The sequence below is a fragment of the Pteropus vampyrus genome, unplaced genomic scaffold (genome assembly GCF_000151845.1).
Source record: "Pteropus vampyrus isolate Shadow unplaced genomic scaffold, Pvam_2.0 Scaffold123, whole genome shotgun sequence".
Lineage (NCBI taxonomy): Eukaryota > Metazoa > Chordata > Mammalia > Chiroptera > Pteropodidae > Pteropus > Pteropus vampyrus.
This window is the reverse complement of record NW_011888904.1, coordinates 719,756-734,548: the sequence shown is the minus strand read 5'-3', so window position 1 is coordinate 734,548 and position 14,793 is coordinate 719,756. Positions and strand designations below refer to the sequence as shown.

The 14,793-nt window shown below is 52.9% G+C and overlaps 1 protein-coding gene across 1 annotated transcript in view; it reads left to right on the top strand.

Moving 5' to 3' along the window:
• The window catches only part of PAX5 (paired box 5), a 170,602-nt gene extending 156,106 nt beyond the window's left edge, over nt 1-14,496 (top strand). Inside the window, exons 9-10 of the mRNA XM_011366206.2 lie at nt 3,940-4,026; nt 9,365-14,496. Coding sequence (XP_011364508.1) covers nt 3,940-4,026; nt 9,365-9,441 — 164 coding nt within the window. The 3' untranslated portion in view covers nt 9,442-14,496. The remainder of the gene's footprint in view (nt 1-3,939; nt 4,027-9,364) is intronic.
• Nucleotides 14,497-14,793: the final 297 nt, after the last annotated feature.

Below are 14,793 nucleotides of genomic sequence, written 5' to 3'. Positions count from 1 at the left end.
CGTAAGGGTCATGCTCTAATCAGTCCACCCCAGATCTTTATTTGTGCCTGGGATGCCTTACCTCCCTCTGATTATCATATAAGCACCACACGCTAAGCGATTGTGCACTGGAGCTCCTCCTCTGATTATCAAAGTCCCGTCCATTCTGGCTCACATGCTCCCCTTACCCCAGAAATTGTCCCCAGTGCTTTCTCCAGACCTTCTCTTGGCTAGACAGAGATTCACCTTTCTTAAGCTGCTGTCATGGGATTTGAAGGAAAGAAGATGAGTGCTCCTTAGATGTCACAGTGGTGGTGAATTCAGCAGGGGAAACGAAGCAGTAGAATGGAGCCTCTAGACCTACAAAACCCAGCATCTGGTGGGACCCACAGAGCCCCTAAGGAGAGGGCCTCCTTTCCTGCACAGCCCCTGGGAAGTGAAGTTCAAGCTGAGCAGACAAGAAGGGCCTTGATCTATACAAATGGAAGACAGGGGCCCTGGGTGGGAAGGCAGTGTCCTAGGCAGAAAGCCCTGGGCTGGAGGACAGGAACCTGGCTTTGGAACCCCACCTTTCTGAGGCTCCATTTCCTCACATGTAAAATGCAGACGTTGCACCTGTCTTGTCAGCGTCACAGAATTGTCAGGAGAGTTAAATGGGATTCTGGATGCCCAATACTGGGTCATTGTCATTATGGCTGACATTTGCTAAGCATTCACTATGTGCCAGGCACTCTGTATTATTCATTCAGTCTTTACAATGACCACAGGTAATGGGATCTATTAATTGCCCCAACTTTACTGAGGAGGAAATTGAGGCACAGAGAGGTTGAGTGACCTGTTTAAGTTCACAGAGCTACAAAGAGACAGACCCAGGATTTGAACACGGGTCTTCTGGCACCAGAGCCCTTGCTTCCAGCCTCTGTGCCAAACTGAGGACCGTGGGGTTCAGTGGGCCTGAACCTGGGCGATTTGCTGCTTCCCAGCCAGTCATCTTTGTGGTCAAGCTAGTCCAGGCAGTTTCCTCGGCACTTCAGGGTCTGGACTCCTCATATTTCATGAGGTGAGGGCTCCCTACACTCAGCCAGCTTCTTGTGTGGCATGTTAGGTAATCAGATACCATCCCAGAATCCTCAGCAGAGCCTGGACCACCCTCATGCCCCAGAGATAGTCAAGCTCTCCTTGCCCAGAGTATATTCTCACAGGGTATCTCACAGGACAGGGCCCTGTTCTGAGGGTGCCCACCATGCCCTCACTCGTCACACACTAGGCAGGGTGGGTCCCTGGGGTTACATTTCTTCTACTGAGGAGCAGGATGGCATGGTGCATAGAACCTGGTTTGAATCCCAGATAAACTAATTCGAGTCCTCGCATACAGCAGATGCTCAATCCACCCCTGGTTATTGAGACTGTTAGAAGTAGTAGAAGCTTTTCATCATCTGTGTCCCTGGCTGACTGAGGAGTTCCCATTCTTTCATTCATTCATTCATTCATTCAACAAATGGTTTTCAGTGCCTGCTAGATGCCAGGTCCTGTGCTAGACATTGGGATAGAGACAGGAATTCAACAGACAAAATTCCTTGCCCCCATGGAGCTTACAGCCTTGTGGAGGAGGCAAAATTAACAAGATAAGCACCATAAACAAAATGCCGGATTATGATTAGTTCTATGGAGAAAAATAAAGCAGGAAAAGAAGGATGAGGTGGAAGACATTTCCATTTTAAATGCAATGGTCCAAAGACAACGTCGGAACAAAGCCTAGAGGGAGGTGAGGGAGAGAGCCATGTGGGCAACTGTGCAAGAGCTTGGTGTTAGCCACGGAGGCAGGCAAGCTGCTGTCACGCTGGGGGCGGGGCAGAACACAGAGACCGAGGGGAGTCAGACTTGTACCTGCAGGGCAGACACTCCTGTGTCACAGGAGCTTCCATGCAAGTCAGGGCGAAGCCAGTGCTGTGGGACGCTGCACCTGAGGAAAGGAGGTGTCTGAGTGGGGTTCCAGAAGGCCAGGCAGGTGGGATGGGGGTGGAGGATAGTGGGCAACACTGACCCGGGTACATCTTCTAAAGGAGTTGGAGCTATTTATAGCCCTTTGCCAATTCTGGGACAAGGTGGAGGATGTTGGATGGATAACATGGACGCAATTAACTAATTAACTTCAACTGGATGGACCCGAGACTTGCACTTTTAGGGGACTAAAGTTCAGGGAGGTTTCCTAGAAGAGGTGGCCTTGGAGCTGGGCCTAGCTGACAGGCGCAGTGTGGCTAGATGAAGATGGAGAGATGGCCTCTGCCTGTGTAGCCGGATGCCCTGGGCCCAGGTGCAGCGCTGTCAGGAAGTGCCTCTGATGGGGCAGCTTCACTGGCGCCTGGAGGCTGGATGAAAGGGTGGTTGTCCCCCTTCTTCAGGCAGCTCAGTCTCTGCTCCCCTGCCCTGCCCCCGAGGAGGAGGAGGAGGTGCCGTGGCGCTGATGGATATGCCGAGGCTGGGCTGCTGCGCCCAGCACTGTCACCGTGCTTTCCCCACGTACGCCGGAACCTGACACCCTGACCACTGAGGCATAAAAAACAGAGAATTGGAAGTATCAGCCTGTCAGGCTGGGAGTGGCCCCCAGAGAGGCCTGGGGAGGAGTGCACGTGTGTGTGTGTGCATGCGCGTGCGCTCTGCCTGTGCTTGCCTGTGGAGTAGGGAGGTGGAGAAGAGGCCGACTGGGCCCAGGGGTTGAGAGCAGCTGGCCCCTCAGGCCTGCTCTATTGTTCCGGCCACACCTGGCCAAGCCCCGTGGGCCCTCCATTTGGCCCTAGGTTGCTAGGGGAAGAGCAGTGTTCTCATCCTGACATCTGGCTGGTCCCTTCGGGGGACTCCTGCCCTCTGGCCCTTTGGCATCCTTAAGAAGAATCTGGGAAGCTTGTTTGAGCTGAGGGTGGTCCCATGGGCTGTGTAACTCCCGCCATCACTGCCAGGGAGGGGCCCACGTGCTTTTTAAGCCACTCAGCAGGCAGCTGCTGACATAACCTGTGCCAGGCACTGGGAGACTCTGTAATGAGTCAGGCCGAAACCCTGTGCTCTGTAATGAGTCAGGCCCAAACCAGCCATAGGGAGGACATAGCAAGTTTGTAAGGGAAAGAATTTTGAACTCCCTTCTTTATGACTGGCTGGTGGTAAAGAGGCTCTCCTGGAGCCAGAAGTGAGAGCACAGGGAAGTGCCAAACACAAACATCACTGCTCCATGAGCAGCTGGACAAGAGGTAACCGTCCTCAAGTTTCACCATGCCTCCCCACCTGGCACAGCTGCAGTTTCTACCCGAGAACAGCTGCCCCTTCCCGAATGCCTAGAAGGCCCCCACCCATTCCCTCTTCTGCGCTCCTCTAGACCTTTGGCTTGTCCCTTCATCTCAGCAAAGTACCACCTGCCTCCTCCTGAAAGAGGGCCTGATTTTGTGTCTCATCTTTTCCATTGGCTGCGGCCCGGGAGTAGCCACCTCTGCATTCTCAGCAGAGGATCAGATTAGAGTTGAGGTCACCTTCGGCTTCTCGGTCCAGAGCCACTCAGGAAATGCATGGGAAGTGGAACTAAATCTCACTGGGGTCCTGGAGTGGCTTCAGGAAAGGCTGAGAACCAGGCAGTCTGGAGCTTTGAACTTGGGTGAGTGTATTGAGGCCATTTTGTGAGAGACTCTTGGCATCAGTCTCCTCACCTGCAGAATGGGCCAATAATCCCAGGGAACACTTGGTATGTGGTAGTTCCATGTGAGGGGCTGGTATTTACTTCCGCTAATAAGAAAAAGGTTATGGGGGAAATCTAGACAATGCCAGTGACAGTCGTTCACTTAATAAGGGTGTAGACTAGACTTGCTTTATTGGTTACAAAAGTACCTGCAGTTTATGTAAGAGGCAAATGCCATTGGCATTTTCAAACCTGCTTTGACATTTGGTTCCTGTTTCTCTTCCGCCCACCCCATGCAGGAAGTGAGTTTTCTGGGAGCCCCTACAGCCACCCTCAGTATCCCTCCTACAACGACTCCTGGAGGTTCCCCAACCCGGGGCTGCTTGGTGAGTACTGGAGAAGACCCTGCAGGGCCCTGGGCCATCGGCTGCCCCATCAGGCCCCCTCGGTGGGCCAGGGTCCCTCGATAGCCTGAGACCCGGTCACTGAGGTGGGGTGAGAAGCTTGCCCCAGATACATGCAATATGGGAGTTGTTCTGGGGCCTTAGGACAGTAAACATCACTCCAGGCCTGCGTGGGCCCTTCTCCCTTCCCCTCATGGTGGATAAGGGGAAATGGCACAAAAGGGGAACAAAGACAAAAAGGGCCCTGAGGCAGAAAGAGGAAGGTGGGGAAAGTGCCTGCCCAAGAGTAACTTATATTTCTTAAGACTCATTGAATGTTCAGATGAGAAACCTCTAAATAAGAGGCAGAAAAGAGGCCAACTCAGATTGATTGGTAGTGGCTACCTATCTTCGTAAGTGCTCTGAGGCCTGTTGGTTGATTAGCGATATCTGCCATGGACATCACCACAGCCAGCTCCATTGGAAACTGGTTTGCCCTGTGGCTGAAGGCCTGCTAAGGCATGCCACTGAGCTCATTTGGTGCCCAACCTTTCTTTGCCCAGGCCTCAGACTGGCAGATTGTCCACGCCTGGGGCCAGCTTGGTCAATGAACGTTATCTAGATATTTGGGCCAACCAAAAGACCAAGCGGGGCTACCTCAGCCCTCAAAAGGCCAAGGAGAGCCTTTCGTCTTATTGAAATGAACTTACAGAAACCAGTGTGCCAGCTGAAGACTCTGGATCCTGAAGCAAGAGCCTAGGGCTGTAGATGTCACTCACTACCTGGGACTAGAGCCAGCCAATCAGCTTGCAGACCTAACTCTGATCCCTCCTCGAAGCAGTTAGCTAGAGAATTCCCTTAAAGGCCAGACACACAAGGGCCTCTGAGACTATCCAGGTTTGTCTCTCCAGCTTAACAGGGCCTGCTTAAGTAAGAACCTGTTAATTCCCTAGATCCTGAATTATTTTAGGACTGAGAACCATAGGCTTCATCAGAAAAGCAAGAACCTGGTGAATTCAAACTCAGCAGGAGTGTTTACGCTCAAGCAGCCCTGGTTGTGTGGCTAGGTGTTGTTCCTGGCTGTGTGTCCCACTCCTGTCTCTTTGGTCCTTCCAGAGATTCTGCAACCCACAGGGTATATGGCACCAAGGGGGCCTGGGCCAAGCTGTGGGAAGGGTTTCTAGTGATGAGGATGCGACCCCAAGGAAGCCATGTTGACCTAGGACTTCCTCATATGGCTGTGCACTGCCCAAGGGGATAAACGGGGCTGAAGTCCAGCCCATGTATGGCACAAAGCTCTGAACCCTGGCACAGGGCTACGGCTGCCCAGAGTGAGCATTTTTTTCTAATTCTCTTGAGGTGTCCCATAGGCTCATTGCCTGGGAGATCAAGAGGCAAAGAACGGCAGAGAACTGTGCAAGAAGCTACTCAGGAAGCTGTGGCAAAGGGATGGAGTAGGAGGTGGTTGGTCTATGGGGCCACAGATGGAGGACCTTGAATGCCAGACTGAGAAGTCTGGACCAATTGTGTGGGCAGTTAGGAGCCCAAGGGCATGGCGAGGGAGGGTGGGACTAGACCATATCTGAGGCTTTTGCTGCTCAAGCTGGAGTGAGATCCAGTTCATATCCTCAATCACTAGATGTGGGCTGTGTGCCTCGTGTGGCTGTGTCTCCAGGGAGCTCACAGCCTGGGGTGAGGGAGCTTTGAGTAAGTGTGTCTGTGCTGCGAGGTGCCCAGTGCCTTGAGGGGGGCCGGAGCCAGTGTGGAGAGGAGAAAGAAGGATCAAAACTCTGTTCCTCTAAATGAGCACTTGCTAATTATGCAAGGTCTAGGCAAAACCCTTCATGTGTGTTATCTTATTTTATCCTTTTAACAGCCCTAGAGGGCAACATACTATTACCTCCACTATACAGACGAAGAAAGTGAGACTCAGAAAGGTTAATAACTTATCTGAGGTCACACAGCATGCAGATGGCAGAATGAGGAACCAAACTCAGGTCACCTTGATTCCAGAGCCTATATTCATAACTAGTGTGATGTGGTGCTCTTACTTCCCCGACCAATTCAGTCTGAACTACAGCCAGAAAGAGAGGCCTCAACCCTCCATAGGAACAAGCCTTGAGAGTTCTAAATACTCAGATCATGTATGTGACGAGAACAGCTGTGGTCTGTTTTTGAAAGCCAGGTTATTGTATTTAACTGTCAGGCTTTCAGTTGCAAGCAACAGAATCCACTCTGGCTGGTTTAAGCAGAAAACAAATTTATTAAGGGAGTTGTGGGGTGGGGCTCCCAGAATCTCTGGGAGGACCAAGGAGACAGGAGTGGGGCACACAGCCAGGAGCCACACCTAGCCATACCACCAGGGCTGCTTGAACATAAACACTCCTGCTGTTGCTAGTTGGCACCCCCAAGAAGCATGCTCTATGCTGCTGCTTCAGCCGGGGTGCTTGAGAGCCCTGCGCTACCACCGCCCAGAGCTGGATGCCTTTGCTACCCACTCCCAACAGATGGAGTCTCTCAGCCCACCTCCTCAAGTTGCTCCCTTCCCAATCAAGGTCATATGCAAGAGAGTCTAATTGGCAGAGCCCAGGTGAAACACCTGTGCCCTAGTAGCAAGGGAAGCTGGGAGAATGAGTTCTGACTTCCCCCTCAAAGAGATAGGCCTCATCCTACAGGAAACAAGAAAAGTTTAAACAATGCTGGGCAGTTGCAAACATGAGGAGTGGCCCCTGTGCTGCCCAAGTCTATAACTTGGGGAATCACAGCCAGGTCATCAACCAATCTGGGCCTCAATTACCTCAGGTGTAGAACAAGGATAATCGCCCCTGGCAGCTTTATTCAAGCAGGAGCTGAACACGATGCTGTCTTGAGGCCCACTTTCCTGAAGATGAGTGAGATGCCAGGCTCACTCTATCATCGTCTTGCAAATAAGTTTCAGGCCCTTTCACATCTACCAGCCTGCCCTTCCCACAGAATGTCTTCAGGGTTTTAGCTGGATGAGTGCCATGGAGCAGAAGTAGATTGATTTCTGCTGTCTGGGGAGGGTGCCAGGGTGTGGAAGCCCGCCCTGAGGCTCCTTGGTATTCCTGCTAGATCACTGGGAGCTGTGGAAACAGATGAGACCCTCCACATGCACATTCCCAGGTGCTCACGCCCTCATATACACTGCCCAGCTCTCGGCTGGCCTGGCTGAAACCTCCTTCACATAAACATCACCTAACTAAGGATGGGCAATGCCGCCTAAGGAAGCTGCACGCTCACTTTTCAGGGGAATTTCTCTCCCCGCTGAGCCTCCTCTCCAGGAGCTGTCTGCCCAGTCAGAGGGGTGGTGACCCAGCATGCTTAGTAGGGGAGGAGGGGGTGGGTGCAGAGGGGCAGGAAGGGAAGGAGGCAGGAAGAAAGGCAGCAGTGGTCAGTTAGGATTAGAATGGGACTGCCTGTGGCTGCTGTAAAGGGATTAGAGAGCGAGTGGGAGCCCCGAATGACTGTGTCAAGAAGTAAATTGATGATAATGTGAATTAGAGAAGAAAAATGACAGAAGAAAGGACAAGTTTATTCTAGATGGAGGTTTAATGGGCACCAGGAAGACAGAGTGCTCTGTGAAGTGATGTTTTCATTTCTCACAGTAAATGCAAGCGTTTTTGATTTTGCTGTGGAGACTTCATGCTGAGGCCGCTGGACAGCCTGGCCAAGAGATTAGGCTTTGAGAAGAGAGTGAGCCAGAGCTGAGGGTGAGAGGTGGTCGGTGGGTGGGCGACTTGGAGAGCCAAGTCAGGGTCCTCTGAGGAAGCTTATTTCCATTTCCCATTCCTTGAAGCCCATTTGTGAGAGCAGCCCCTATGGTTTTCTTGCTCCTGTGCCATGCCCAGGCCTGCAGAGATGGCATGCGCGCGTGCGCGCGCGCGCGCACACACACACACACACACACACACTCTCTCTCTCTCACCTGGGTACCTCTGAAGGCATGACACAGGGCTGGCATTACAGATGCTGTGTGGGTGACTGTTCCTACACCGTCCTCATCCCACAGAAGAGAGAAGGCAGACGTTGACAATGTCTCTGAGTCAAGGCTCTGACTAGGGAGGTGACAGGGGGTAGCAAAAAAATCCATCTCTGAAAATACTTAGGCATGAGGTGGGAACAGCACAGCAAGGCATTGCCTGCTCCTCCACTGTCATTGCTGCCTGAGCCATACTGCCTCCCTGGGGGTCCAGTATATCTGCTCACTGGGGCTGGGTTTGGAGGGGCAGTGGCACATGCTACAGTGCCTCCCCGAATCTCGCCTCTTGATTACATACTAGCTATATGACCTTAGGCAGGCCACTCAGTCTCTTTGCGCCTCAGTTTCCTCCTCTGCTAAATAAGGACAATACTCGTTCCTACCTGATAGAATTGTTGTGGAAATGAAAACAGTTCGTGAATATCAAGTGCTTAGAAAAGCACTCTCATATCCTTATGTCATGGTGCCCTCATAAAGCCTTTACTGTGGCCCCTTTTACAGCGGAGAAAACTGAGGTTCAGGGGAATAAAGCTACTTGTTCAAGGTCACTCAGCCAAGAGTGATGGAGCCTGACTGGCATTCTCCAGGTCTTGATGCCCAGTTATGGTATCTGGAATAATTGCCAGTATTGGTTTGGATTTGGGTGAGATTTCAGAATCAGCGAGTTAGCCTCCCCTGGGGAATTAAGAAGCTGGCTATTCCCACCCAAGCAGGCACATGGTCTACAATGGCTCACAGGGCCCTAGCTGCTGTGTGCTTGGATAAGCACGGTCCTCCAGCCTCGGTCGAGTGTACAGGCTGTGAACTGTGTCTGGTGGGAAGAGTCCCAAGCCAGGGCCAGACAACCTGAATTCCAGGCCAGGCTCTAGCACTGAGAAGCTCTATGGCTTTGAGCACATGACATTAGTTTGTTGAGCCTCAGTTTTCCTACCTGTAAAAGAAGAAGATGGCCTAGCATCTCTAACCTCTGTAGTTCTAAAAATCTGCCGGTCACCTGGAGCCCCTTCATACTCTTTCATCTGTAGGGAGGAGTTTGAGCACAAGGCAGGCTCCTGGAGGCCCCATCCAAAGTGCCTCGTCAAATAAAGCAGCCCAGAGACAGCGGGAGGAGCCCAGCGTGGGTACAGGGCCCTCACTCTGGCCCTGTCCAGAAGTTAGAGCAGGCAGGCTCCACCCGGCCTGACCCACCTCCTCCAGAAAGCCTGCCAGCATAAGCTTGTGTTCCCGAGCTCTTTTCTCAGAGCTCCAATCCCCTTCCTGCCTCTGACCATTGGCCTCAAGTATGAGGCTGCGGGCACAGAGTCGCCCTCCAACCGCCATGCCCTCTTCTCTGTCTTCCAGGCTCCCCGTACTATTACAGCGCTGCTGCCCGAGGAGCTGCCCCGCCGGCAGCCGCCACTGCCTACGACCGTCACTGACCCTTGGAGCCAGGCAGATGCCAAGCACTTATGACACATATCACTGAGGGCGATAGCCTCCCAGCCCCCTCCAAAGACAACCAGAGGGGCCCAACGAGATCATCCCCCAGCCGCTCCCCGCACTCACCTGAAACTTCATCCCTCCCTTTTCCTGCCAGGGCCTCTGGGGTTCTGTGGTAGGGCTGCTAGACTTCTGGACACCTATCCATTTCTGAGAGTCAATCGATGCGCTCCTCCCCACTGTGACGGAGTGTCCACAAACCAAAAGACTGTTCTGCAGACAACTGCAGCCCCAGCCCAGCCTGCCAGTCCCCCAGTTGTCTTTCCTGCCCCAGGCCCGGAAGGAGAGCTTGCTATCGTCACTTCTACAACACCCGTGTAAATACCTTTTTGCTTTTTTATGGTCCCGAGGTCCACCTGAGCAGACCGCCCACCTGTTATGTGTTCAGCACTTCCAATGTGTCCCAGGATGTCTTAGACCTGTGTGCAGAGGGTCCCCTCTGCCCTGGGTGCCCCCCAAAGAGTGAGCTTGAGGTTACTTGTGAGACTGAGGGTGCCTACCTCGGGGCTCCAGCCTCCTGCTCATCGCTATTTCTTTAATGTCTTGACTAGGAGTCTCACTGGGCTGGTTATGCTCCAAGCCTCCACCCTTGAGACTCCTCCTCAAGAGAAACATGCTTTGGGAAGATACCCTGGCTTCTTGCCTCCATTTCCCTGGGCTGAATACAGTGCGAACAGCTTTTTTCCATATATCGAAGGACTCAAAGAACTGTCTGGGAGATCCCTCAGCTACTGTTCTAAAGCAAGGTGCCGTCTGAGATGCTGATTGCATGGTGGACTTTGAATGTCAGGGCTGGATGGGACCCAGGAGATCACGGTTCAAGGTGGGGCCTGAGGCTCTCTTGACCACCCCCCAGCCCCTGGAACCGCTCACCTAAACTGGCATGTGTTTCTGAGGTGTTCCCAGGCTCTAATCACTTTGGATACCCACCATAGACACTGCCCCCTCCTCCAGGATCCCAACAAGTGGATTCTGGGCAAGCCTGTCCCTGCCATGTAGACAGTGATTAACAAAGAGGACTTTGCCCGCACTGAAGACCACACACATCTGCAGCAGTCAGCTAGAACTTCCCGATCGGCCCTTCCCTGTCCTTGTGGAGCCTAGCATGCAGCTGGGAATGAAGGTACCTGGATGGGCGAAGATGCCTAACTTTGCATAGTGGGTATTCGCCTGTTGACACAAAGGGCCATGATGGTCAGGGCCTCGGGAGCTTGGAGGAGTTGGAGAAATCACTGTGGGCTGGAGTGGTCAGAAAAAGGAGTCTGGGAGAATTTGGGGCACAGAGAAAGGCCTCCTGGGAGAGGGGCAGGGCAGGCAGTGAGGAACAGGTGGCAAACTGGGAGTGGTCTTGAGATGGGGGTGCCGGGGGCCACCATCTCTTTGCCTGGGGCCTCAATTCCATGCATAGTCTATCTCTCTTGCCAACTCACAACAGCCAGGTAGAGGCTCTGTCCAAATCTTGGCTGAATTATAGCAATGACAGTGGACTTTGCCATCTCATATGACAGTGTCTCTGACGTCTGCATGTCACCATGTTGGCAGAGAGCTGGGGCAGAGAGAGCCCACACTTGAGATTATTGGCCCTGAGAGGTCTTGTCCTGGCTATACCTCTGCCTTGTTATAGGACCTCAGACAAGATCCTTCACTTCTCTGAGCCTCGCTTGCCTTGGTACAGCATGGTCACCCGCAGAGTCACCTGGCAGCTCTCTCCTTCCTTCCTCACTCCCAGGAAGCTGGGGCAGGCCCTCCACTGCTGAGCAAGCATGTAGGGGCGGGCACCTGAGTCCCGCTAATATTCGGACCAACAGGGAAACAGGAGCGCCCAAAGAGGTGGGGATGAGCCTTGACGAAGACCTAGTCCAGTTCCCCTCAATGGAAACTGTAGTCCAGCTGAGGGAAACCCAGGACCACACAGGGAGACAGAGTAGACCTCTGGCCACCACCAAGTGTTTCCTCCCCAACACCTCTGCAAGGTGGTGGGACAAAAGAGGAAACTGAGGCTCAGCAAGGAAGAGTCCTAGAGTCCCCAGGCAGTGACTGGCAGAGATGGGGCTGAGACTCAGCTTCTAAGCCCTGGCACATGGTAGAACTCTCATCCCTGGGGAGAAGCAGACAGTGAGGGCAGCAGGAGATGGTTCTCAGCCCACTGCCCCAGACGGGATGTCCTGGGGCTGTTAGAACTGCTGAAGAAGCCCATTCACCCAGAGTGGGGGTGGAACTGGTAAGCACACCCACCCCCTGGAACCTGCTGTGCAAAGAAGGAAGGTAGCTGAAGCCAGAGCCCACTTCTGGGAGCCAGGACTGGCTCTAGCCCCCAGCTGCCAGGCAAGGCAGGAGAAGGTATGTGATCTGGCCCCTTGCTCCCTTCTTCAGGAAGTTGTGAGTGGATTTGGGAGTCTGCAGCACAGGCCTCTTGGCCTCTTGCACCCACATCCTTGGATCCTGATCCCTCCTGTGGTCTCAGGCTGTTGGAGGAGGTCTACCTTCCCTGAACTGGCTGCCGAAGGCACATATCATCCTTCCTCAGTAAAGCCTACATGGGCCCATGTTTGCCCCTCAGCTCATTCTGTTTCTTCTCAGCCCTGTGATGAGCTCCCTCCAGGCCTTTCCTCTCTCCCCTGAGGCTCCGCTGGTCCTCAGATTGCATTTGTATTTATTAGACAGCCACTCGATTACTGGGCTGCCAGGCAGAAGCACAAGAGCACTCGATGCACATGCACGTTCTCACACTCGTACCTCCTCTCACCCGCCGAGTTCCCGTGCTGCTTGGCAAAGCTGCCTGGGAGCTTGGAGAGGAAGGTGCCACAGGACACCAGCCCCTGATGCCAGAGAATTCTGAATGGAAAACACAAGGCCAGGGCTTTCACCAGCATCGCAGGCAGGAGGCTCAGGGTGTTCCTCCATGGGCCTTCAGTCCTGTGTTCTAGCTCTGACTTTTTGAAAAGGACTTTATGGATTTTATGAAAAAATTTTATACCATTAGTCTAGCTCCAACCTAGAAAAACTCGATGACATATCAAAGCCAACATCCCTTCCTCAAGTCGCCTTGGTTACAGTTAGCCCTTTCATAACTGATGTGTGTACAGTGCTTTGCAATCCTTGACCATCCCCTGGGACAATTGCAGTTCCTGTTTTACAGATGGGAAAATTGAGAGTTGGGGCTCACGGGGCAAGATAGAGAGGAAGCGAATTGTTAGATAGTAGATCTCTGAGCCCCATTCTCTCTCCACAGAATCATGCTCCTGTCATGGGAGAGTATGGCTTAGAGACACCTTTTAACCCCCTGAAAAACTCCCAGACTCACAAGGAGGAAAGAAAGAACAGGAGCCAGAGGCTGGCCTGACAGAGAGGCCTGAAAGTTGGTGGCTTTGCTGGTCCAACTTGATTCTCGTTAATGTGGAAACCTGCAAAGTCTTTGCCCAGATTCACGCCAATGCTTCTGTCTCATCCAAACTCTGTTCCTGCTGTGCCCTGAGGCTCAGAGGGGATTGGAGCTCGTCCAGCCCACACCACAAACCCTGACAAGGCCTGAAGGTGGGCCCAGCTCTTGACTCCCAGGGTCTAGGGCTCCAGTGTCATAAGATATCCCCTCGCTCTTTTCTTTATCCTTCCTGCTGTGGATCAGACTCTAGGCCTGGCTTTGACAATATTTAGGAGTCTCTGAGCAAGGCCATCGGGGCCATCGGGGTGCCCACAGGTTTAGGAAACACAGATCACAATCTCAAGAGCCCTGAACTAACTGCTTCCCGGGCCAGGCAGGTGAGGTAACCCTGCTACCTGATTGGGGCACAAGGCAGCATGGGTGATGGGACCCGAGACCCAAAAAGCGCTTACTCCCTCCAATAGCATTCACGTGTGAAAGCTTTTAAAATGCTCTATCAGCCAAAAAATATGCCTATGGCCACTAGCCACCAGCTCGTGACCCCCCAGTCCTTGTCCAGTGCCCCCTTTCTTCTTTGCCTCCTTGCTTTTCATTGCAGTTTTGGGGGAGATAGGAGCCCAGATGGATGAGCTTCAGATTGTCCAGCCCCTGGTCCCTGCCCCGCTCTCTTGCCATCCTGGGCTCTTGCAGACTGTTTTGGCTTTGAAGGTAGGACAGTTTGAATGTCAGAGGTGGGGGATGGGGGACTCTTGACATTGAGGGTAGATCAGTGCTGCTGGGGCCTTTCACATGTGCAGGGAAAAGCCCCAGATGTGACCACAGGGCACTGAGGGGTGAAATCCCTTTATGAGAAGTCACATCCCCAGAGCAACTTCCCTGCCTTTGGCAGTCTCTGGCATCAGCCACCCGCTTCTGGGTGACATTTCAGATAGAATTTAGCTCCAAGACATAAGGAGCAAATCTTAAAAACAAACCAAGCACTCCTGACAAATACCTGGAAACAAGATATGTCTGAGACTGTGCTGCCCTGAGGGTAGAGAAAAATCCAGGTGCAGGGATAAACCAGGCCCAGGCTGGAGTAGGCGGATCCCACCACACCCGGGTGGCCCTGCTGAGAGGCCAGCTCTGCAGCCTTGGCCTGGTCTCCCATCTGGGAGCCTGCCTCTGATGGTTTCCAGGCACGCACACCAGCACTCCTGGAGAATTTATTCCTTTAGTTCTTTTGGCCTCAGAGAGGTCCAAGGCAAGTGCATTTCTTAAAAGGTAACAAAGTACTTTATTGGAAAGTTGGACAGTCAGGCCATGACTCCTAGCTGGCAGTCTGCCCCACCTCCTGGCAGCCCCTTCAGCTCCTTGTCCCCTGATGTCCCCATACCTCAGGATTCCCTCTTGCATATTCATGGTGGAAGCAGAGTGTTGATCCGCACTTCCCCACTGTCAGCTCACGGCTGTGCCTCCAAAGTGGCGGCCAGGTCCCCAGGGGCTGTGGCAGAGGACTAAAAGCAAGTCCCTGGCCGGCCTGATCTCCTGATGAGGGGGCTATGCTTCTACTACACAGCTGCTTACAGCCTTCCTTTCATCCGCTGTAATCCTCAGTACTGGGGTCCTCCTGCTCCTGGAATCCCCCAGAATCAAAGGTGACCTCAGAGTTCTAGAGTTTCAGTTCATGTGTTCCGAAGGGTCCCGTTTAGCCCATCTCTGAGTCGGAAGTAAACATTACCACCACTCAGTGAGTCTAGATATTCCTCTTCCCATATCTTAGATTCCTGAGCGGTTCAAGGATAAAATGCAGCTGTTTATTTATTGAAAGAATCTTGACGAATTCTAAAGTGGAGTTGGTCTCAGGTAGTGTGTTGGCCTGTGGGCAGGAGAGCGCAAGCAGGAATCTGCCCTCCACTTTGGGCAGCTC